The sequence below is a fragment of the Muntiacus reevesi genome, chromosome 1, assembly GCF_963930625.1.
Source record: "Muntiacus reevesi chromosome 1, mMunRee1.1, whole genome shotgun sequence".
Classification (NCBI taxonomy): domain Eukaryota; kingdom Metazoa; phylum Chordata; class Mammalia; order Artiodactyla; family Cervidae; genus Muntiacus; species Muntiacus reevesi.
The window spans coordinates 47494685-47516002 of NC_089249.1; the positions used below are offsets into that span (position 1 = coordinate 47494685).

General features: G+C 50.8%; 1 protein-coding gene across 11 annotated transcripts; it reads left to right on the forward strand.

The window, feature by feature from the left end:
• Window positions 1-916: 916 nt before the first annotated feature.
• ZNF384 (zinc finger protein 384) lies at window positions 917-20916 on the forward strand. 11 transcript variants are annotated; one of them, XM_065942084.1, is made up of 13 exons: window positions 972-1004; window positions 1205-1268; window positions 2160-2219; window positions 8677-8747; window positions 8991-9228; window positions 9462-9509; window positions 9710-10055; window positions 10900-10992; window positions 14913-15137; window positions 15814-15996; window positions 17430-17508; window positions 18450-18608; window positions 19344-20916. In XM_065942084.1, exons 4-13 carry the CDS (start codon window positions 8682-8684, stop codon window positions 19725-19727), a joined length of 1821 nt encoding a protein of 606 aa, XP_065798156.1. In that variant the 5' UTR covers window positions 972-1004; window positions 1205-1268; window positions 2160-2219; window positions 8677-8681; the 3' UTR covers window positions 19728-20916. The 11 variants fall into 11 exon arrangements, with proteins under 11 accessions (XP_065798155.1, XP_065798156.1, XP_065798157.1 ...); XM_065942083.1 differs by lacking the exon at window positions 1205-1268 and having other exon boundaries at window positions 917-1004; XM_065942085.1 differs by lacking the exons at window positions 972-1004; window positions 1205-1268 and adding an exon at window positions 1470-2032.
• Window positions 20917-21318: the final 402 nt, after the last annotated feature.

The window sequence follows — 21318 nt, forward strand, 5'->3', positions numbered from 1 at the left end:
GGTGAACGTGGGACCCTTACAGGTTGGAACAACCAAGGAAGGCTTCCTAAGAGAGTTAACATGAATTGTTCACTGATGCAACAAGCGTTTACCAACAGCTTACAAGGTGCCAGGCTCCGAGAACACAGCAGTGAAACAATTCAGAGTGCTTGCTCTCGTGGGGACGATATTCCAGTGGAAGGACAACAGACAATAAAGTATCAGTGAGAGGTGACTGTTGTATTTAAATGTAAAGCCGCGTAAGTAGGAGATACGAGATGTGCCACAGGAACTTAGAGACCAAAGCAAAAGGTGTAAGGGCTGTGGGTCAGGCAGGGATCGGATTCTGATGGTTGGGAGAAGTTATTACTCTTTGACCCTGAAGGATCTCAGAAAACTACTGGCACATTCTTTTCCTTTCCTGCATATTCAAAGCATTGAGACATCCTTGAGAGTATATAAGAAAAAAGAATGGTAAGTCCCTAAGTCAGCCTATCGCCCCTTGGGGTTAGGGAACCAGGACCGGTCTTTAAACAGTCCATACCGCCCCTCCTACCTTGATGCATAATTCATGAACCTGTCGCGTTCCCACCCTCCCACTTCCCCAGAAGTCCCTTCCGGAAGCCGAGACCGCTGTTCTGAAGGTTCGGCTCCTTTCCTTAGCAGAACCTGCCTTCACTTCCGTGGTGTCGTCACATCCCTGAAAGGTCTACCCCGTCCCCCGGGCAGAAGCTACTTCCGCCCCTACTAGTCGTAACTTCCGCCCGGGGTGTCCTGGAGCCCGGGCCGCGCCGGATGTGCTCTAGCCGCTCCCGGAAGTGACTCGACCTTTGCATTTCCCCCTTTCCCCATTGCTGCCCCCCCCACATTGCTATTTCCCTCCCTCCCCCCTTTTCGTTTCCGGCGCTCCCGCCTTCTCTCCGCCGCGGCTCAACTCCGAGTCAGTGGGGGGAGGGAGGGAGGGGAGGGAGGGGGCGTGGAGGAATCGGGGTTCTCGGGAGCACGAGCTGCAGCACCACTTCCGGGTGAGTGTTAGGGGAGGGAGGGAGGGGGCCACCCACTGCCTCGCGCCCCCGCCCTGCGGGTGTCTCGCGCGCGATCCTTGCGTGTGAGTGTGTGGGTCTGTCTCGCTCCTAAAGTGCGTGCCCGCGCGCTCGCCTGACTCCCTCCCCCTCCCCTCGCCCCCTCCGGGTCCTCCCCCCGCACTCGGCTCCCTCCTTCCCAGCAAACGCCGCCCCTCCCGCGCTCTGGCTCGGCTCTGGCGCCGCCGCAGCCGCCGCCGCCGCCTGGTGAGTCTCGCCGCCGCTGCAGCCGGCGCGCGCCGAGCTCTCTGCTCCTTCCCCCTCCCCTTTTCCTTGGGGGGGGCGGGGAAGGGGGGGTCCACGAAGGGACTGTACGTGTGTCCGTCCCGGAACCGGAAGTGGTTGTGGAGGAGCGGGCGATGGGGAGGAATGGGGGGGTTTAGGGGGCGGGTGTCTGTCTGGTGGGTGGCAGAGTTCAGCTCCCTGGAGGGGAAGGAGGGGCGTCCCAAAAAAGGGTCTTTGAGGAACGGCTGGTGGGCGACCTCAGGAGAAGGCGCCCAGGGGCTGTCTCAGGGCAGAGAAGGTGTTTAGGGCACAACCGGGGACTCCTGTAGCTAGACCACTGTGCAGGCTGAGGGAGGTACTTCTTGGCGCAGGGCCTTGGGTAGGCAGGGGCGAAGTCCTCGCAGAGTGGGGGGAGGCCAGAGGAAGTGCCTGGGCCTGAGCTGGCACTGTGCCTGACACAAGGCCTTGTGCATCCCCCCAGTCCTCAGCTTTGCCTTCTGAGTCAATCCTCGGGAGGCAGGGACCCTTCTCTTCCTCCAACTCTTCTGTTCTCTGACCCTTGGTCACCTGGGGGCCCCCCAGGAACTTAGAAGAACCAGTGTCTGAGCCCAGGGGTGGAACCCACACAGGGGTGGTAGAGTTTTTCTCAGTCGCTGGGAATTGGGTTTGTTTTCCTTGTATCCACATAGTGGGTGGCTGTGCATTCCTGTTACTGTATCCTTGCATCTGTGGATCCCTAGGTTGAGGTAGGGTGGGGGATCTGCCTGCCCTCCAGTCTTGAGTGCTGACAGTCAAAGACTTCCTGAGCTTCTCCACAGTTCCCTGGTGGCTGCATCCTCACCGGCCCCTGTAACCCCGACAATTTGTTTACAGAAAGTTCAGGAGCCCTGGAAAGGACAAGGAATAAGACGACAGGAGGAAGAGAGAGAGAGGGTAAGACAATTTGGGGTTAATGGCTTTTCTGGTTTGGGGGAAGAAGGGGGTCATCATCAAATGGGCCTTTTTTGAACAACGTGACAGAATTTTTCAAGTAATAGCAATTGTAATCCTGGGGTTTGCTGTGGGAGAAAAATCAGCCTCTTCCTGTTATCTCTTGAGGATACCCAGGAAGTTCTGTGCAGAAAGTTGCCACTGTAACCCCCATCACCTTCCATTCCCACCAGTTCTCATCAGGAATGAGTTGGGAAATGCTCAAGTGAAATCACTAAGCAGTTGCACTAAGTGTTGCACTGTTCCTAAGAGATTTATTCTGCTTTGGGGACACATTAGCCCTAGTTGCCAGTGTAGCCTTTGTGGCATAGCTTATGGAATTGCCTTCATGTGTTTGGAACAAGCAGAACTGAGTTTGGAGTGGAGTTTGTGTCTTTAATATTGCATCAGTGTTTGGAGTGGATCTGGTGAGTGATTCGAGTCTGTGACAAGGAGTTATTTGAATTTGATATATGGCAGGGTGAAGTTTTGGAGGGGAAAGAACTGATTCATGGGTAGTTTGAAGTAAAAATGGATAAAACTGTATGGAATGGATTCCAGAAGTAGTAGGTCTGAAAGAACTCAGAATAGGAGGCTTGATGGTGATTGGGTTTCAGGTGGTCTGAAAATGACAATATATCAACCCCCAAGAGCTGATAATTCTAGCGGTGTCTTCTGAGAACCAGTTCCAGGCTGGTTTATAAAATGTATTCCCCTGTAGGTTTCTGAGCTAGATTGATGATTAAATATTAGGTGCACATCCTCTCATCTCCAGCCTTTTTTTTTCTTTCCTGCTCCATGTTGTCCAGGCCTGTCAGTTACTAGTGGAATAGGCAAGGCAAGGAGAACCTCTATGGTGTGTAGGTGCAGTGATCCAGTGGGGCCCAGGATAGAAGGTTGCCACCTTTAAGGTTCTGTTGGTCTTTCTGAGCCTGGTGTGCTGATCTTTCTCAACAGAGTTGGGACAAACCTGTTCTGAATTTATTTTGTAGTTGGAACAGTTCACGGTAGCAGGGCCCCAAATCCTGTTGGGATGGCCCTTCTCAAAGGCCCTTAGGACTTGAGAAGAAGATTTGTTTCCTAACTGACGACAAATGGTCCTGGTGCTTCTTCACTTCAAGTTCTTAACTAATATTGCAACCTTTGTGCAGTTGTGCATCTTGGAGCAGTTAGTGGAGAGTCTGAGATCCATGTGTCATGGATCCATGTGTTTCTGTAGTTGAATTCGAGTTCGTTATTCTTTGCATCTCTCGTTAGTGCTTCTAATTAGTCATTAGTAAGCTGGAGGCTATAGTTGTGATACTTTGGGATAGTTCCTTTGTAATTTTGAGACTTTTATGTAACTTTTACTAATTGTCACTACTAAGTCCTCATTAGGTGGAAGTATTTCTCTAACGCTCTTCTTTTTAGGAATACTTCGAGCATTTGATTCTTTTTTGTGTTGTCTCCATCTCATCTCCGTATGTCTTATGAATTTGTTTTAAGGGGGTTATATTCTTCCATCCTCCACCCAAGTAGAAACTTGGTTGAGTAGTAAATTATTCAGAGTCATCCACTGATGTGTAGGGCCAGATGTAGATTCTGGAAGCCTTGCTTCCTCGGTCCATCCTCTGGCTACTAAATTTGGTTGGTGTATTTCATGATTTCCTAAAGGTTGGTTGGGTGAGAGAATGTTGTTTTCATTTCCTCGGTCTTCCAAGAGTTCTTTTAAGATTGGAAGAGGAATATGTAGTTTCCTGAACCTCTTGAAAAAATGTGCTCTCCAACTTCTCACTGGTTAACAGTGGAGGCATGGTGCAGTAGTAAAGTTTAAATTAAAGTTGGCAAATTTTCAGTCTGCCAACATCTTCTTTCCACGTATTGTGTTTTCCTTCTTTCCTGCACTTTGGGGCTGTGATATAAGTCTTCCCCTTCCTTCCCAGTGTAGGGTCACATGTTCTGTTTGCTTTTGTTTTTAATGTATTGGCATAATCATCAAACTTAATGCTCTATGGGGAGTTGCCTGGTGGTCTAGTGGTTAGGATTCAGCATTGTCAGTGCCATGTCCCAGGTTCTATTCCTGGTCTGGGAACTGAGATCTCACCAGCTTCCTAGCACAGCCAAAAGAGAAAACAAAAAATAAGCAAAAGAAACAACAACAAAAAAACCTGGCACTCTGTATGGAGATGAAGTTTCTCTGTAATATCATTACTGTCTTTGGGTTTCAAGACTGTTGACATGTGCCTCCTTGGATGTCAGGATGGTTTGGTGGAAGTTCCTTCGTGCAGCATAGAGAGTTGAAAGGAGAAGGGGTAAGACAACAGTTGGCAGGTATTCGAGTGACCTGGCACCTGCCGGGGCGCCCTGTGACACAACCCCAGGGGGCGCCGTTGACATGTCTTCTGGCAGCAGTTTTCCTTCTTGACTTCTGTCTGATCTCAGATCAAGGATACAGAGATGCAAGTCGGCCTCATCAGGACAGTGTTGACCCTTCTCAGGTGTCACCCTGCTGCCAAGTATTGCTTCTAGTTGGGTGAGCAGGACTCCCCGTGTACCCCCTTCTTGGTCCAATATATTTATCAGAAGCCCACAGTCAGGTTTATCATTCTCTCCTGGGAACAGCCATGGTTCTGATCTGCAGCTTTGTTCTTTTAAGGACGAGGGCAGAGTGAACAGAGTATGAGGTGGGGGTGGAGGGGCCTGTATTCCCTTCGTCTGGTCTTTTAACTCAGACTTCATCATTCTAAAATCCCTTATTTTGGTGGCCAGGTGAATATCATCTTTCACTGCATTTTGCGTCATTGAAAGCTTCATTTTGGGGTTTGTTTTTGGCTGAGCCGGGGCTTCCGGGATTTTAGTTCCCCAACCAGAGATTAAACACAGGCCCATGGCAGTAAAGTGCAGCGTCCTAACCACAGGACTGCCAGGGAATTCCCTGAAAACTTCATTTTTGAAAGCATTTATTGGGAAGTACCTGCACAGTGTATAGTCCATCCCTGGAAATGGTCTAAATTTTGAGTCGTGAATCACCCGCAGTATGAGAGAGCACGTACTAGAGCGGGTCTCACCTAGGACCCTTTCCCAGCGGGCTCTTTGGTCCTGAGTTCAGATTCCTGCTCTGCTGTTTACTGTTTGCCTCCAATTTCCTCATTTGAAAAATGGGTAACATCACATTGGAAATAACTATTTCAATAAAAATTTTTAAGAAAAAAATCAGGGATTTTGGTATCCTGCTTCATAAAATTGTTGTGGGATTAAATGGTGTGATGGTTGTAAAGTGCTCTGAACAGTTCCTTGAACATAGTCGGCACTTAATTAATGGCGATGGTGATTCTGTCCACCAGATCACTTGGCGCCCCTGTATAAGAACCGACAGGCCATGTTTGACCCAGAAACCGCTTCTCCAGAGCCCCTGGTGGACACTATGAATGAATGTAGTTTGGAGGTACAGGGGGCCTCGTGCGCAGGAATCCTGTTGGAGGAAAACTTTATTTTCAGGCTCTCAGTTCCTCCCTCCTCCATTGTCACATCCATAATGAGTTGACTTCCTTGACTCTTTAGGGGGAAATTATAGTTAGACCCTCCTTTCCTTTATTTAAAAAACTTTTTTTTTTAAATTGTATGTATTTATTATTTGTTTGGCTGCATTGTTGTAGTCGAGGCACTGGGGATCTTCCTTATGCCGTGTGGCATCTTCTGTTGCACTGCAGACTCTCTAGTTGTGGTGTGAGCTTAGTTGCTCTGAGACATGTGGGATCTTAGTTCCCCGACCAGGGATCAAACCCACATCCCCTGCTTGCAAGGCTGATTTTTAACCACTGGACCGCCAGGAAAGTCCCAGACCCACCTTTCCTTTGCTTGCCAGCATAATGCTCTACTTCATTTCCAGCATAGTCACCACCTTTGTCTATTTCACCAGCCTGTCTCTTAGCCAGAAAGAAGGTGGGGGCCTAGGTTCAAGTTGGAGCCCTGGGTATGGCTTTCAAGATCCAGCTGCTGTCACTGGATTCGCTAAGTACAGAATTGCTTACTAGGAGATGGGCCCTGTGTTAGAGTCGGGAAACAAGTTCAAGATGTGGCCCCTGCTTCTCACCAAAGCTAGGCCAGATTGGATCCCCTGATGCTGTGATCTCATTGTTTCTCAACTTCCAATGCCTGCAGAGGGCTCTCCCTTTATAAACCAGCACGGGTGGGCAAGCGGGCAGCACCTGGGTGGAGAGTGTCCAGTTTTACTGTGTTTATACCTCAGGGAGCTGGGTGTGCCTATGCCTGACCCTCGAGGCATTTCAGGTTGAGCCTCTCATGTGAGGCTGTGGTTGCCGCAGATTTGGTGCATTCCTATCCTCTCCTTTCTGGGGAACGAATAGGCTGAAATTCAGTTCTGTTTCCACTCACAGGTTTTAAGAAAATGGGAGAGTTTTGTTCAATTTTGAGAGCAGTAAGTGTGCTGAGACTTCTCAGCGGCTGAGGAACAGGGTTACGTCTCAGTGAGATCCTTTGGCTCCCCTCCCTTGTTGGAGCACTTTCCTGGTTTGCTTAGTCACGTCTTGGGACCCGGTTCCCGTGCCCAACCTCCCCTCCAGCTATTGGTATCCCTGATGTCCGCCTCCAGCGTGTCCTTGGCGGGACCGTGGCTATAAGTCAGTGCCTCCTGCGAGTCTTTCACCCCTCCTGGAGCTTGATTGCTCTTGGCCCAGAGCAGGTGTTCATGTTTGTTCCTGCTTTGCTTCACGTCCCTTCCCAGCGCTCTCCTCTTTCCCCTTCACCTGCTTCTGCTGGCCAGGACGTCCCCTGGTCCACACTTTGGGGAAGCTACTGTGGACCAGCAGCCTGCAATTAAGCCTTGCCAGGCAGAGTGATCAGAGTGTGAGAGCAAGCAGTGGGTCAGCTGCACCCCAATTAAAACAATACATTTGAAAAATAAAAACAGTAACAAAAAAGAGAGCGGGTGGTGGGATCCCTTGCCTGGGTTTCAGACCCATCGGTGACTTGCAGTGTGATTCTAAGGGATTCCTTTTCTTTTTTCTTATTCCTCACTCCCAGGGTTTCACACTCACGCATCATCTGCACACAGAACTTGAGCTCGTAGAGGCAGTGTTTGAGAACTCCCTAGGGGTCTGGTAACATACGTGTGTGTGTGTGTGTGTGTTCTGGCCCACCAGAGTTCCTGTTCTGAGCCCTTCAGGTGGCGATCCGGGGTCCTGCTGCTACTGCTGGAGCCAGCACCCCTTTTAAAACTGCATACTCCAGGGACTTGCCTGGTGGCTCAGTGACTAAGACTCCACACTCCCATGGTTGATCCCTGGTCAGGGAACTAGATCCCGCATGCTGCAACAAAGGTCCCTCGAGCCACAACTAAGACACACTGTAGACAAATAAATATATATTTAAAGAACAAACTGGTTACCGCATGTTCTCGCTGCTCAGTCCAGGGTGTGTGGTACCCAGTGCAGCACTGAGTTTGTTCTTACACCTTGAGGAGATCCGGGGGGGGGAGGGGGGGGCGTGGCTCCCAGATATCATATGGGGCCCCAAAATATTGTGATTCTGATTCTCATCAGTTTCATTCTTTAATTTTCTTGGGCATTTTGTGTTCTGACCAAGAACCTTTTCAAGCTGTGTGACCTATAGACGTGTGGATTGGAACCCTTGGAATTTTTTTTTATTTCAAGGAAGATGGGTTTGAGGGATGAAGGGAGAGGAACAAGGATAGATGCCCCGGCTCTTTTCAACCCAATCGGTGATCTGCTTTGTGTGTACATGCTCCCCTGCCTTCCTCTCTCATGGAAGGACTGCAGTTTCTTTCTCTTTCTTCTTAATTTCTAGTATACTATTTTATTTATTTTTGTCTGCACTGGATCTTTGTTGCTACAAGGGCTTTTCTCTAGTTGCGATGAGCGGGGGCTACTCTCTAGTTGTGGCGCATGGGCTTCTCATTGCGGTGGCTTCTCCTGTTGCGGAGCACAGGCTCTGGGGCGCATGGGCTCAGTAGTCATGGTTCCCAGGCTCTAGAGCACAGGCTCAGTAGATGTGGTGCTCAGTCCTAATTGCCCCGTGGCATTTGGGCTCTTCCCCAGACCGGGAGTCAAATATGTGTTGCCTGCCTTGGCAGGTAGGTTCTTTACCACTGAGCCACCAGGGTAGCCCATGACTTCAGTTTCTCTGCTTGTCAGCAAAAGAAAGCAGTGCCAGTTCTGTTTCTTTGGGCTACAGGAAGCACTGTCTGGGTAGACAAGCTCTCTCCCCAGCATCTGATTCTGGGAGCCTCGGTTGGATGCGGATGTAGTGCTGAGGGTCCTGACTGCGGGGACCCGTGTGCCAGGTCTGAGGGCTCATTCCCAGCCCTGTGCGAAGAGACCAGGAGCTCCTCTGCTCCTCTCCCCGCTGCTGAGCTGGTTTAAGTTATTCCTGCCTGTGACATGGTGTCTCTTTCCACCTTCAGGTAGAATGGAAGAATCTCACTTCAATTCTAACCCGTACTTCTGGCCTTCAATCCCCACGGTCTCAGGACAGGTAGGTGGTGGTTGGCTCTCGTGTAATTCTGTCAGCTCTGAGTAGCAAGTTCTGTGACTGTGGATGCTGAAGTAAGATAAATCCCATGCTGTCTCCCCAGGATCATATAGCGTTTCCACTCAGCTAATCTCTGGAAGCGCAGCTATTAACCACTGCCTTTTGGTCTCCACGGAGCAGGGTGCCAAGGGAGCATGCAGGCTGGAACTTCTCTCAAAGGCTGCTCTCCCCTTCCTTTCCTTTCAGATTGAGAACACAATGTTTATCAACAAGATGAAGGATCAGCTGCTGCCAGAGAAGGGCTGTGGGCTGGCTCCGCCCCACTACCCCACCTTGCTGACAGTGCCTGCCTCGGTGTCCCTGCCCTCGGGCATCAGCATGGACACAGAGTCCAAGTCAGACCAGCTGACCCCACACAGCCAGGCGTCGGTCACCCAGAACATCACGGTGGTCCCCGTGCCGTCAACAGGACTGATGACCGCCGGTGAGCACCTCCGCTCTTCTCCAATCTGAGGTGTTGATCTTCCGCGATCAGTACCCCAGGCTGGAGGGCGCCGGGGACATGGGGAGTGGGATACGTGTTTTGATTCCTCAATCAAATCTTTATTAAGTGCCTACTGTGTGCCTAGCAATGCGCTAGGCATTGTGGGGGAAACGAAGTAGAAGATGCGGTCCCTGCCTTTGAGGAGGTGACATTCTTTCCTTCTCTGAATCAAGGCGTCTCCTGTTCTCAGAGGTGGAGAAGAGAAGGGAGTCAATCAAGGGGTAAATCTCACTGTTACCGGGGCGGGGTGGGGACAGGGGTTAGGAAACCGTTGTTTTTCTACAGGGCTTGGGGTTTCCTGTACACTCCGGGCGGGGGGACGGTGGTGAGGGGCTACATAGACAATGATCTGGGGAAAATGAAGTAGGACCAGGGTGAGGACCAGACAACATGACACCATCTCCTTTTTCTCGCATCCTAGGTCCCGGCCTGGTTATCACGTCCCCCTCAGGCTCCCTCGTGACCACAGCCACGTCAGCTCAGACCTTCCCCATCTCGGCTCCCATGATTGTCTCAGCTCTTCCCCCTGGCTCACAAGCCCTGCAGGTGGTCCCCGACCTCTCTAAGAAGGTAGCGTCGACCCTCACTGAGGAAGGTGGCGGCGGCGGTGGTGGCGGCGGCGGTGGCGGCACCGTGGTGACCGCTAAGCCCCCCCGGGGCCGAAAGAAGAAGCGGATGCTGGAGTCGGGGCTGCCCGAGATGAATGACCCTTATGTCCTCTCCCCTGAGGACGATGATGACCATCAGAAAGACGGCAAGACCTACAGGTAAGGGTAGAGCCGGGGGCTGGAGGGGTTGCCGCGCTCTCAGCTTCCCCGCCCCATTGGGCTCAGCACTCTGGCAGCTTCCACCTCAGATCCATGTGCATGTCAGGCGTTCAGTTGAGGGGGAGGAAGACGGGGCTGCTGGCCCTTCTCTGCGGCCTCTTCCCCAGGAGGCAGACCCATTTCGCCCCTTCATTTTTGGGGGTCGTTAGCATTGACTTATTCGGGGGTGACATAATGGAATTTCTGTCTTGTTACGAGACTTTAGACTAGGTTCAAGACTCTTATCTCCTTTTTGCTTTCTACATTTTCCATTCCTTTTTATCCAAGAAACTTTTCTGGTTAAGCAGCTAATCTTAACCTGTGTGCCATCCACCAGTTTGTGGGCCCTGTTTGAGCATTGAGCCTGCCTGACCCTGCATGGTTGGGATGACGGGATGATGGGAGGGGTCTGTATTAAAAGGTGGAGCAAATAGGATCCCTCCCCTCCCCCTGTGGAATAGTCGCTTGTTAAATGGCTGTTGGCTCACCTTCTCATTCATGGAAGTTCTTTTCATCTCCTACTTCCTTTAAGTTGCCTATTGCCAAAAAGCATTCTAAGCATATTTGCATGTGATACTATATGAAAATGGTTACATTATCTGAACTCCCTACCCTTTGAAAATTGGAAATCTTTTATTCCCCTTGAGAACCATCAAGGGCCCTAGAGGGGTCGGGGAGTTTAGCCCCAGTGTACAGAGTGGAGTAACCACTGTTGAAGCTTTGACGCAGACGGGCAGACGTGCATGGCTGGGAGACTGGGTCTGTCCTTAGTGTACCGAGATGGGCAATGTTGTTCCCATTTTAGGAGCGAAGGGAACTGCGGCACAGGAAATGGACAGAGCCTTGGGCTCATGGATTCAGTTCCCGGCTCCACCACGAACTTGCTGTGTGACCCTGGGCAAGTCCTTTCCCCCTCTCTGGGCCTCAGTTTCCTCATCTGTAAAATGGGGAGAATTCTGTTTATGCCTCCCAGTCGCTGGGAGTATATATCAGATAAGATTTGAAATGTTGGGAACTTCAAAACAGATAAGAAATGGTCATCATGTAGCATTTATTTATTTTTTATGTGTTGTACATTTCTACCATGGAGAGTTCAGAGCGTTTAAAAGTCATCTTTGTAATTCAGAATGAGGGGAGTGTTGCTGTGCTCTGTAGAAAGTATTGAGCACTGCAGAATTCCAGCTCATAACCTGAAAGTTCACTGCAGCTTTATTATTGCAGGTGTACCCTACTTTATACAGTAAAAGTGTTCCTGAAAAATGTTTACATCATGTCATATCATAAAGGTACTTGACAAGCTTGATTCATTTAAAGGCATCGTTTTATATATTTCACAAAATGAAAATCCCTTTTAAATTTATTCTGTACAAATCTGGGTTTTTATGTATTTGCTTAAAGTGAGGTCATTGTGACATGGAGCCACAGCTCAATGAATTCATTCCTTGTAGAAGTGATGGGAGGGCTCCCTGACACTGGGGGGCCCTTCACAGGGATTGGGGTCCTCTGATTCTCATGTGGTTTCTCATGTGCTTTCTGGACCCATGTGAGAGCCAATTCTGGACTTCTCACACTGCATGTGCAAAGAAGTGTGAGCTTACAATCGGAGGGCAGCTGTGACAGGACTTCCCACAGTGTTTTTGGAATTCTTGACCAGCCCCACCTCCAGGTGGCTAAAGGGAACTCTGAATTTAAAGGGGACTAAATCCTTAGGTTGGGAATATCCCCTGGAGAAAGGAATGGCAACTCACTCCAGTATTCTTGCCTGGGAAATTCCATGGACAGAGTAGGCTGGCGGATTCTAGTCCGTGGAGTCACAAAGAGTCAGACACAACTGAGAAACTAAACCAACACACCTATGTTATAGGTAAATAGAATTGCTTAAGAAACTCAGAACTCTGAGGTGCCAGAGGAATCTTTTTAATCATGAGCAATCCCGTTTGCAATCCATGTGTGGGTCAACCAACCACGACCACTCCCGTGGTCCATAGCATTTGACTGGGCATTGAGGGAATTGGATTCTTTTTCTCTGGGCAAGTCAACTTATTTCTCGCTCTCTATTCCCATCTGTAAAATGGGAAGATTCATCCTGGCCCTCATCTCTTGTGGAAATGTTCTGAGGAAAATCTGAGTATCCAAATGTTTTCGATCATCTTAGGGGAAAAAAGAGTCGTTAATTCAAAGCTGTTCTTGTAACCAAGGCCATGGCCTTGCATGCCTCCACAGGGGCACCCTTGTGGCCTCCGGAGCTGTGTGCCCGTGACTTGGACACTGGCCTTCCTATCCTGCCCACTGCCACAGCTTTCCTAGTCAGGTTTCTCCCTCCCCCCACCCCCCATCCCACCCCTCACACACACACCTGGCATTAGATTTGTACTTATTTGGCTTCAGAGGATTTCGGAGATGGAAGTACATTAATGGTCACCTAAGCCTCCCTGTAGTTTTAGTGTTTAACTGTTTCTGGCAGATGCTGCAGTGGTCTGGCTCTCCCTCGATCCCTCTAGACTGAGGAGTCTTAGGTCAGGTGAGAATGAATCATGTGTTGTCCTCTGGCAAATGGCTTCACCTTTCTGAGCATTTGTGTTCCTGTCTGTGAAACAGGACAGTGCTTGCCAAATTGTTGTGAGGAGTGGAAACCGTGTGTTTAAAGGGCCTAACTCAAGGAACTTTCCTGGTGGTCCAGTGGTTAAGACTCTGTTCCCAATGCAGGGGGCCTGGGTTCGATCCCTGTTTAGAGAACTAGATCCCACATGCCTCAACTAAGACCCAGTGCAGCCAAATAAATCAATGAATAATATGTTTTTGTTTTTTTTTTTTTTAAAAAAAGGGGGCCTAGTTTAGGCACAGCAGCAAATGGCATCTGTTAATGCCCGTTAGTATTGAGTTATTATCACAATCATATGTATGATACTTACCCCTCTGGAGATGGCACATTTTTGATGAATTTAAGTTTGGCAGATCTTCTGTAGTTTGAAAACTTGGATGAAGAGGCTTGTTTCTCTTTTTTTATAATTAATTCCAGATGAAGGGTACAGTTATGTGTTCAGCATTCACATGCAAACTAATGAGGTTTCATTGGAATTAACATGAGTGGATGTGTCTTTCCACCTGTCTGAGAAATCTTAGTGGTGGAAGGAAATTATCTTGTAACTTTAGTGCAGTTTCTCCTCCAAGTGACAAAGTGCCTAGTTTTTAACCTTGGTCTTGGTGAAATATAGAGTAGCATGAGCTCGTCCAGCGCTGGTGCTGCTAACGGTAATGCATTTCTATTACTGGAGAACACTTGGCTTACTGTTGACCATTCTGGGCCTTTGAGGGGCAGATATTTCTCTCTCCATTTTACAGACCAGAAAATCGAGGTCTAGACTGACAAGCAGGCCTGTAACTGAACCCTGCGTAGAGCCCAGGTGTCCAGACTTCTGTTGGACCCCGCCGACTATAAACAGCAACCCCCCCCCCCCATACACACACAGATACACACACACACACACAATGGGTGGATATCCCAGACTACAGCAAGGGGTTGGTCAGCTGGTAATTGGATTTCCTTCAGAGTTTTCAGGCAACTTGAGAATAGAAATTAGCCTTACTGGTGAGCGTTTTAGTGGAAGCATTAATACAGGAACTGTATCCCCAACTCACTAGAGTCTCATCTTCTCTGAGGAGATCAAGAGTTCTTTTTAGTCCCCATCTTAATTATTCTCTGAAAATTCTCTTGGGATCAGAAAAAAGGCAGAATCCCCCTTCACCATCCCTGAGCTCCTTTTCAAGAAGGAGGACCCAGAGCAGAGGGTCCAGACTGCCCTGGCTCCCAGGCTGCAGCCCTCGCTGGCAGCCCATGTCATCTGCTGAGTTGTTCAGGAGTGATAGGGTTCCAGCTCATGTAGAGACTACGTAGCTTTTTTCCAGTAAAATCTAGATAGCTATGACTTACCTTGCCCATAGGCCTCCTTATTTGATATTGCTGGGCAGTGTAATAGGAGAAGGATTGCCAACTCAGGTGGCGAGTGCAAGTTCACTCAGACGCTGCTGATGCCAACCTGAGGTGCTGGCGTTGGCACCAGGCAAAGGTTCAGTGGGAAGCTCAGTGTTTGGCCAGTCGTCTTCTCCTGAACGTTTGAGGGGTACAACCCTCTCCAGCAGTTTCCTTGGTTCATTGCAGAGGTAGTTCTCACCTGACTGGCAAGGGGCTGGGGGTGGGGTAGTGGGTGGAGCATTGGATACAAGGTGGAGGCCAGACACAGGGGTGGGGAAGGCCCCCTCCAAGTAATCCTGCTATTTCTCCACCCTGTCCCTCTTGGAAGGAATCTAGATTCACTGTCAAACAGGAAGTAGGAGAAAATCTGAGGAGACAGGAGAAAAGTCCTTCTGGGGAACCTAGTCAGTTTGTCCTCGTTGTCCTCTCAGGAGCTGGAGGGTTACCCGAGGAATGTCCTTTCACCATGGGATCCTGGAGGAAGGGGTGCTAAAAAGTCTGAAATCAAATTACAGGCAGAAGGAAGATGGGTGTGAGGTGAATCCACGTCAGCCCAGGGCCAGTCATAAGGTTTTCCTGTCTCACCTGGTTGAATTCTTGTTTATGTACACTCTGGGGAGTCCAGGCATTAAGCAAACACTTGAATTAAATACTCACATTGTGCCGGGCAGTGTTGGAAGCGTAGGCTGTCAGGATAGATAAAATAGAGCCCCTCCTCTGGAGGGCCCGCGGTGTGGCTGGCACAGGAGAGATCAGAGGGGTTGGCATCCCTGGCAGCGGAGGGGCGGGCTCAGCCACGCCCGCTCGGTGGACGGAGTCCTAACCGCTGCCCTCCCTTGGCCCAGGTGCCGGATGTGCTCCCTGACCTTCTACTCGAAGTCGGAGATGCAGATCCACTCCAAGTCCCACACCGAGACCAAGCCCCACAAGTGCCCGCACTGCTCCAAGACCTTCGCCAACAGCTCCTACCTGGCCCAGCACATCCGTATCCACTCAGGGGCCAAGCCCTACAGTTGTAACTTCTGTGAGAAATCCTTCCGCCAGCTCTCTCATCTCCAGCAGCACACCCGGTAAGGCTGCTCTCAGTACCCACCCCCACCCCCCAAGCGTGGACCCTGAGGCCACGTGGCCAGCACCTCCTCCTCCTCGCTCCACATTTTTTCCTGTGTCCCTTTCCACCTTGCCCCTGGGAGCCTCGACTCTCCCATTGCTGTTTGTGAAAACTAATGACATGTCCCTGCAGCTCGGGCGGGGCGGGGCCTGGAGACTTGTGCTCTCTGGCCTCAGAGACTGGACCCATCTGTGCGGTTTCTCTCTGTGTCTGTGTCTGGAAATCTGCAGAGCAGGTCCTGCTCTTACTATATACTTCAGGTCAGAGCGAAGGTGCGCGTTCAGCCTCAGGTCCATGGGCAGCAGGCGGTGGTGGTCTTTGTTCAGATTACTGTGTGGAAGCAGGGTGTCCGTGGTGAGTGTGTGACCTTGGCCCAAAGCGGAGGGCTGATGAGCCGGAATTCTTTAAGGTTACTGGAGCCAGGGGTGCCGCTCTTCATCATCTCACTGCCATTCTAGCCACCGATTTAAGATCAGCAGCAGCGTAGACGCGGGTGTCCTCTTCACCAGCCTCTCCAGGGGGGAGGGAGGCGGGGTGCTCTCGTCCATCAAGCAGCATCCTTGCACCCAGCGGAGAGCTGAGCCCGTGGTGTCGAGCCGCTCCCTCCTCCCCCTCCCTCCTCTCCTCTCCGGCAGGATCCACTCCAAGGTGCACACGGAGATCATCAAGCCCCACAAGTGCCCGCACTGCTCCAAGACCTTCGCCAACACCTCCTACCTGGCCCAGCACCTCCGTATCCACTCGGGGGCCAAGCCCTACAACTGTTCCTACTGCCAGAAGGCCTTCCGCCAGCTCTCCCACCTCCAGCAGCACACACGGTAAGGGAGAGTGGCAGGCTACTGCCCCCGCCCCGCTGGCATGCCCTCCCTACCCCCGCCCCGGACACACACAACAACCCGCATGCGGGGGGCGGGGGAGAGACCCGGCTGGAGGAGAGAGCTGGCACCGGGGAGGAAGACCACGCAAGACTGGAGACACCGGTGGACACTCAGAGATCTGCCTTTGTGGGTCAGAAGCAGTGCCGAGGAGACGCAATGACTGTGGGCCAATCCCCGATCTGAGGGAGGAGGAAACCTACTGAGAGCAGAGCTGACAAGTCCTTCCCTCATCCTCCTGCCTGGAAACAACCTGGCAAGTGCACATATCTGGCAAGATTTTCTCCTTGAGGACATTTGGTTGGAGAAGACCATCCCTCTAGCCCTTCGGGCACCAACTATGAACGGAAGGTAGAATGAGACTTCAGCCAGCTACCAGCCTGGCGACACCGACAGCACCTCGCAAGGCTCCCAGGGAGGCCAGGAGTACAGAACAGAACACATCCCAAATGTGCACAATGAAACGGAAAGGCTCCTACTCCATGAGGATGTGCAGTTTGTCCCATGATCCTCGAGTAGCCTGGAGGAGGTGAGCCTGCGTTTGGAAGACCTGATGACCTTCGATGGGATGTCAAGTTGAGCTGGAGTCCAGGGTCTTGCTGGCCATAGGCCTCCTCTCCTGGCTGTTTCTGGAGGTGGCAGTTCCCCTTAAAGTGCTCCCACAGCTGGCTTCTTGAAGAGGAGGAATCAGGCTTTCCTCACAAGGAGACGCATCCTGCGAGGTTTTCAGGATTTTTACACCCGTGGTCTCAAAAAGCAGCCAGTCACAGAGATGCTTCTGAAGTCCCTGCCGAGGAGCAGGGGTCTGGAGACCCTCAAGTCCTTAGCTCGCCTCAGAGAGGGCCCTGTAGTGTTTGAAGAGGTCAGATTTGTACTAATCTGGGCATTTCCTGCTGTTCGGGCAGAACTAGGCATAACCCCAGGAACTTCCAGGGTCATGTTGCCCTTCACAGTTCGCATAACTCTGTGCTCTTCTTTGACACCAGAATTTTCTCTGGGAGTGGTGCTAAGGTTGAAGTGATAGTTTCTGGCTGTGTGTTGGGGGCCACGGGAGAAGTGTCCTGTATTTCTTCTCACTGCTTTGTCTATCTTACGTTTCTGAACGTTCGTGAGGGACGATGACTGTGGGAGCTGCCTCGACTGCCAGGTTGTGGCCTGACTGTCTCTTGGCTGCCAGGCCCCCAGCCTTCCCCTCCCCGCAAAGGAGCCCAGCTTGAGCCGTGTGGCATGGGCAGCGAGCAGAAGTTGGGCCTGTGGCCTGAACTGGTGCCTCCTGAAGACCCGCGCCGTGTTCCCTGAGGAGGCCTGTCGAGGTGCTGGTCCCTGAGCGGCCTCGCTGACGTGCTCTCCCTTTCTCCTTCTCTCATCCCGTGCAGAATCCACACCGGGGACAGGCCGTACAAATGTGCACACCCAGGCTGCGAGAAAGCCTTCACACAGCTCTCCAACCTGCAGGTAACTGCTCCAGCCTCCACACGGGGCCTGATGTCCGAGTCTCGGGTGGAGGTGCCGTGACACCAGCCAATGGTTCTCAAACTTCTTCAGGACCCTTTACACTCTTACCAGTCATCCAGGAACCCAAGGAGCTTTTGTTGACGTGGGTAATAACACCTAACGACAGAGATTATCAAACTGAAAAACTGTTTAGTAATTTGTTTATAAAAGTAACAAACAGGGACTTCCCTGGCGGTCCAGTGGTTAAGACTGCACTGCCAATGCAGGGGGTGTGGGTTTGATCCCTGGTGAGGGAACTAAGATCCCACGTGCTGTGTGGCTCAGCTAAAAGATTTTTTTTAATAATTAAATTTTTAAAATTAAAAAAGTAAAAATAACAAACCCTATTGCACATCAGCATAAATATCTCTAAATCCTCCCCCCACCACCTGCCAAAAAGAAAATTTAGAAGAATGGCATTATTTTATTTTTATGCTTCCTTCTCTAACGTCTGGCTCACTGGAAGATGGAGGGACTTTCTTTGTGCTGCTTTTATTCTATTCCATATTAGACATCACGTTATCTCTGTACAGTCAGGAATGATTATGAAAAAGCAAACAGTGTCTTATTGCCACTATTTTGACAATACTTTTGACCTGGCAGCCCCCTGAGAGGTCTTTGTGTTCCCCAGTGATCCCCGCACCTCTCTTTGAGAACCCCTGAATGAATGGCTCCAGCATAGCCGCCAGTCTCACTTTTGGGATCCTGGTGCTTGCTGCCCTAGGGGTGCTACTTCCCTTAGCTACTGCCTCCTGAGGTTACATCTGAAGCAGTTTCTACTGTCTGTGGACAGAAGCAGAGGCCAAGAGTCCTGGCACCAAACTCAGGGCTTTCCATTAAGGTCAAGGAGGCGGGAGGGCAGAGTCTGGTGCACCCATCCTCATTCCTCCCAATTTTCTCAGTCCCACAGGCGGCAGCACAACAAAGATAAACCCTTCAAGTGCCACAATTGTCACCGGGCGTACACAGACGCGACCTCACTGGAGGTGCACCTGTCCACGCACACAGTGAAGCATGCCAAGGTGTACACCTGCACCATCTGTAGCCGGGCGTACACGTCGGTGAGCGCTCTCCCCACCCCCCTCAAGCCACTGCACCCCACCTTTCTGATAGAGAGCTGTGACCACGCCTCCTCCCTTGCTCCAACTTGCCAGAATCAGGAAAGAGAACCGAAGTGAAAAGACACAGAGCTGAGGAATGTAGAGGATGCCTGGTCCTTTAAGCCTAGACCGACTCCTCAGCAGTGATTCTTCATTTTTCTTAGACATAAGACAAAAGAAAGCACCTTGAAATTGTGAGAGATGAGATTTCAGTTAGACCTCTTCATTAGACTCTGGGGCTTCCCAGGTGGCACTAGTGGTAAAGAACCCGCCTGCCAGCGCAGGCTATCCCTGGGTCGGGAAGCTCCCCTCAAGGAGGAAATGACAACCCACTCCAGTATTCTTCCCTGGAGAATCCCATGGACAGAGGAGCCTGGTGGGCTACAGTCCGTGGAGTTGCAAAGAGTCAAGACACTAAAGAGACTTAACACACACACATATTAGACTCCAGAAAAAGGTGTTCAGGTTGTTCTGTTAAGAGAGCTTGGAGAAAACGACAGCGTTCCCTGCGCCAGTTGAATGCCCACAGTGACTATAAAGGTCCCCCCTCTCTTGTCCACCCAGTAGTGAGCCCTGAAAGTGGCTTCAGGGGAGAACCTGCAAGGTTCCAGAACACCTCTGTATCCATGTTGTTCCATTTAAAGCAAAGTAACAACCATCCTTTCCTCCCCTCAACTCCTTTTTCATCTCCCCCAGGAAACGTACCTGATGAAACACATGCGCAAACACAACCCTCCTGATCTCCAGCAGCAGGTGCAGGCGGCGGCAGCAGCAGCAGCGGTGGCCCAGGCCCAGGCCCAGGCCCAAGCTCAAGCCCAGGCCCAAGCCCAGGCCCAGGCCCAGGCCCAGGCTCAGGCCTCTCAGGCTTCGCAGCAGCCACAGCAACAGCAGCCACAGCCACCACACTTCCAATCCCCTGGGGCAGCCCCCCAGGGTGGGGGTGGCGGGGACAGCAACCCGAACCCTCCACCCCAGTGTTCCTTTGACCTGACCCCCTATAAGACGGCGGAGCATCACAAGGACATCTGCCTCACCGTCACCACCAGCACCATCCAGGTGGAGCACCTGGCCAGCTCGTAGAGACCTGTGCTGCTGGCCACTGGGAAGAGGGGGAGGAAGTGCCAGTCCCTCCTTTCTCCAGCTCCTCCCAGTGGGAAAAGTCCTCCTCTTCTTTGACAGGCCACAGCTCCACTTCCTTGGGCCTCAGGCGCGGCCTTCCTTCCCAGGATACCATCCTTATTCTCAGCTCCTCTTCAGAAGGAACGTCAGCCCTCCCGATGGGCAGAGGAGTACTGAGCTGGTAGCGTAATCCGGCAGCCTCCCTGCCTAAGCATAGCTTTTAAAATTGGGGGTTGGTGCTCAGGGGAGGGGTTTGCTATGACCTCATAGAGACTGTTCCAGCGGGGCACTTATTCTCCTCACCCTCGTGATCCTCCAAGCTCGGGCTGAGAAGAGGACTAGAGGCTGGCCCTCCCGGATGTCAGAGCAGAGGGAGCCCTAAATGCAACCAGCCTCCTGTTCTACTCTTGCCTGCGAAAGAACAGAGGTTCCTCCCGTGCCCCTGTCCCTGGGAGCCATTTTCTTTCCCTCATGACCTCACTTCAATTCTACCTAATATCAGAAGGAGGTCTGGGGGTGGGGGATCAAGGGCTGAGATGTGGTCCCCAAGGGGCCAGAGATCCCCAAAATGGTCAAGGTGGCTTAGAAGTGTGGGTTATGGTTTTCCTTGGAGTCTCTCCCTTTCTCTGCCAGCCAAGGCCCTGTGCTCTGTCTCCCAGTCCCCAGCCTAAGGAGCTGTGGGTTCCTTATGAAACCCCACAAGGGAGTGCTGCAGAGAAGGGAGAGTTCAGGGTAAATGCAAAGACTGGACTTAGCTCCCTAGGTGCCACGGTCAGTTGCCGGACACGGATTTATATATAAATATATATATATAAATATATATATACCCACTCATCACGGCCATCTTTGTTGTAACCATTTCTGTGTTTATAAATGCATTATCTCAGAATTTTCATATTTGATGTTTTGTTTATTTTTGTCCCCTTTTTGTTTTTCTCCACCCTGTCTCTTGGCCAGCAACATTTTTATTTTTTTGTCTTTTTTTTTTTTAATCATGGCAGATTTCAGAGAAAAGAAAAAATGGAAAAAAAAAATCAGGAAACAAGTTGTTATAAAGCAATTTAAAATGAAGAAAAAAAAAGAAAAACTTATGTACAAAACCAAGGGGTGTTTTTAGAACCTTGTATAGAAATAAATTCGTGTAAAAGGATCAGAGGCAGTGGAGCTACTGATGTGAGTATAAGCATGGGGGGAAGAGCTATCTGGAGAGGCATTCAAGGTCAGGACAGAGGATTGACAGTAATGTGTGTATGGTAAGAATGAATGCTGTGTGATGGGGCTGTGTGTGTGTGTGTGTGTGTGTGTGTGTGTGTGTGTGTGTCCCTAGCCACAGAAGGCCTGTGTGGCCTTGAAATTTCTGAAGTGGAACTTTGGTTTACAAGGATTCCTACAGACAAATCCTGTGTTGAGAACCAAGTACCCAAGTATGTGAGAGCCAGGGTATCAGTCATGCGTTAACAGGATACCATGAAGCGCCATATCCAAAAAATGGAAGCACAGTCTCCTGGAAAGACCTGTGGACACCATCACCAGGACTGAAGAATGACAGGGT